Below are 2,374 nucleotides of genomic sequence, written 5' to 3'. Positions count from 1 at the left end.
CTCTTCTTCCTGCTCTCAAACACAGCAGCTCCACCCGCTCTGTCCTCATGTCTCCTTGTTCCCTCCTCTTCAGGTGGTGTCTCCACCAGGGGCTGGATGTTGGAGCTGATTGGCTTCAGTCTCTCTGCACAGACACGTGATTTCTAGATCAGAGTTCAGTTTCACTTCTCAGGAAGAACTCACACAGTCGCTGACTAAAACACAAAATGGCACAGAAAGGAGATCAGCTGGACCCAGAAACTATCTCCTGCTCGATCTGTTTGGATCTACTGAAGGATCCGGTGACTCTTCCCTGTGGACACAGCTACTGTATGAGCTGTATTAAATCCCACTGGGATGGAGAGGATCAGAAAGGAGTCCACAGCTGCCCTCAGTGCAGGAGAACCTTCACACCGAGGCCTGTCCTGGAGAAAAACATCATGTTATCTGTCCTGGTGGAGCAGCTGAAGAAGACTGGACTCCAAGCTGCTCCTGCTGATCACTGCTATGCTGGACCTGAAGATGTGTCCTGTGATGTCTGCTCTGGAAGAAAACTGAAAGCCATCAAGTCCTGTTTAGTCTGTCTGGCCTCTTACTGTGAGAAACACCTTCAGCCTCATTATGAGTCAGCTCCACTTCAGAAACACAAGCTGGTGGAGCCCTCCAAGAACCTCCAGGAGAACATCTGCTCTCGTCATGATGAGGTGATGAAGATGTTCTGCCGTACGGATCAGAAGTGTATCTGTTATCTCTGCTCTGTGGATGAACATGGAGGCCACGACACGGTCTCAGCTGCAGCAGAAAGGACCGAGAGGCAGAGAGAGCTCGAGGTGAGACGAGAAACAATCCAGCAGGAGATCCAGGACAGAGAGAAAGATGTGGAGCTGCTTCAACAGGAGGTGGAGGCCATCAATCACTCTGCTGATCAAACAGTGGAGGACAGTGAGGAGATCTTCACTCAGCTGATCCGTCTCATCCAGAAGAGAAGCTCTGATGTGAAGCAGCAGATCAGATCCCAGCAGGAAACTGAAGTGAGGCGAGTCTTGGAGCTTCAGGAGAAGCTGGAGCAGGAGATCACTGAGCTGAAGAGGAAAGATGCTGAGCTGAAGCAGCTCTCACACACAGAGGACCACAACCAGTTTCTCCACAACTACCAGTCAGTGTCAGCACTGGGTGAGTCTCCACACTCATCCAGGGTCAACATCCGTCCTCTGAGATACTTTGAGGACGTGACAGCAGCTGTGGAGGAGCTCAGAGACAAACTACAGGACACCCTGAGAGACACATGGACAAACGTCTCACTGACTGTCTCTGGGGTGGACGTTTTACTGTCAGAACCAGAACCAGAACCAGAGAGCAGAGCTGGATTCTTCAGATGTTCATGTGACATCACACTGGATCCAAACACAGCACATAAAAACCTGTTACTGTCAGAGGAGAACAGAAAAGTTGAATTAATGAATCATCCTCAGTTTTATTCTGATCATCCAGACAGATTCATTGATTATGTTCAGGTTCTGAGCAGAGAGAGTCTGACTGGTCGTTGTTACTGGGAGGTGGAGTGGAGAGGAGGAGCAGCATCTGTAGCAGTCTCATACAAGAATATCAGCAGAACAGGACGTCAGTCTTTTTTTGGACTTAATGACAAATCGTGGTCTTTACGTTGTTTTACAGACAGATTTGTATTTTGGCACAACAACATTGAAACCTCCATCTCAGGTCCTGGTTCCTCCAGGATCGGAGTGTACCTGGACCACAGAGCAGGTCTTCTGTCCTTCTACAGAGTCTCTGAAACCAGGACTCTCCTCCACAGAGTCCAGACCACCTTCACTCAGCCGCTCCTCGCTGGACTTTTTGTTCACTGGACTGGAAGTTCTGCTGAGTTTTGTCAACTGAAATAATGTTTTTATTTAGTAACTTTGAGTTTATAGTTGTGATGTGACACTGATCAACTGATGATTATTATTTTTACAGTTTTTATTTTATTTCTACAAGTTTTCTTGATAAATCAATGTAAACATCAATTGTCTCTTAATCAAATTATTTTTCTCTCATAAAGGTTTGGTTCAGACTGTTTGAAGCAGAAAATACATTTATTTAGTTTGTCAATAATAATTTGTGAACTTTATTATTTACTTTGTAGAAATGTTTTATTTCAGACGACAGTAACAAAACAAAATATGTTAATGAGAATAATAAAATAAAAATTGTCAACAAACAAAATTAATGAAAGGACTTTTCAAGTTTTTTGTCTTTTTATCTGTGAAACAAACTGAGAGCAACATTTGTTGACAGATGAATTTAATAAACAAGTTTTTGTTTTTAGTTGACCTGAAGATCATCTTTTAATTAAGAATCAACCTGTTGACACTTTCTGCAGGAGATCCAGAGACTG

The 2,374-nt window shown here is 44.4% G+C and overlaps 1 protein-coding gene across 1 annotated transcript; it reads left to right on the top strand.

Moving 5' to 3' along the window:
• The first annotated feature begins 128 nt into the window (after positions 1-128).
• LOC119415264 (tripartite motif-containing protein 16-like) lies at positions 129-1,918 on the top strand. Its single transcript, XM_037682439.1, has one exon. The coding sequence runs from the start codon at positions 207-209 to the stop codon at positions 1,878-1,880; it is 1,674 nt and encodes a 557-aa protein (XP_037538367.1). The 5' UTR covers positions 129-206; the 3' UTR covers positions 1,881-1,918.
• Positions 1,919-2,374: the final 456 nt, after the last annotated feature.

The sequence above is a fragment of the Nematolebias whitei genome, chromosome 9 (assembly GCF_014905685.2).
Source record: "Nematolebias whitei isolate Nwh7 chromosome 9, NemWhi1, whole genome shotgun sequence".
Classification (NCBI taxonomy): domain Eukaryota; kingdom Metazoa; phylum Chordata; class Actinopteri; order Cyprinodontiformes; family Rivulidae; genus Nematolebias; species Nematolebias whitei.
This window is presented reverse-complemented; position numbering and strand designations above follow the sequence as displayed.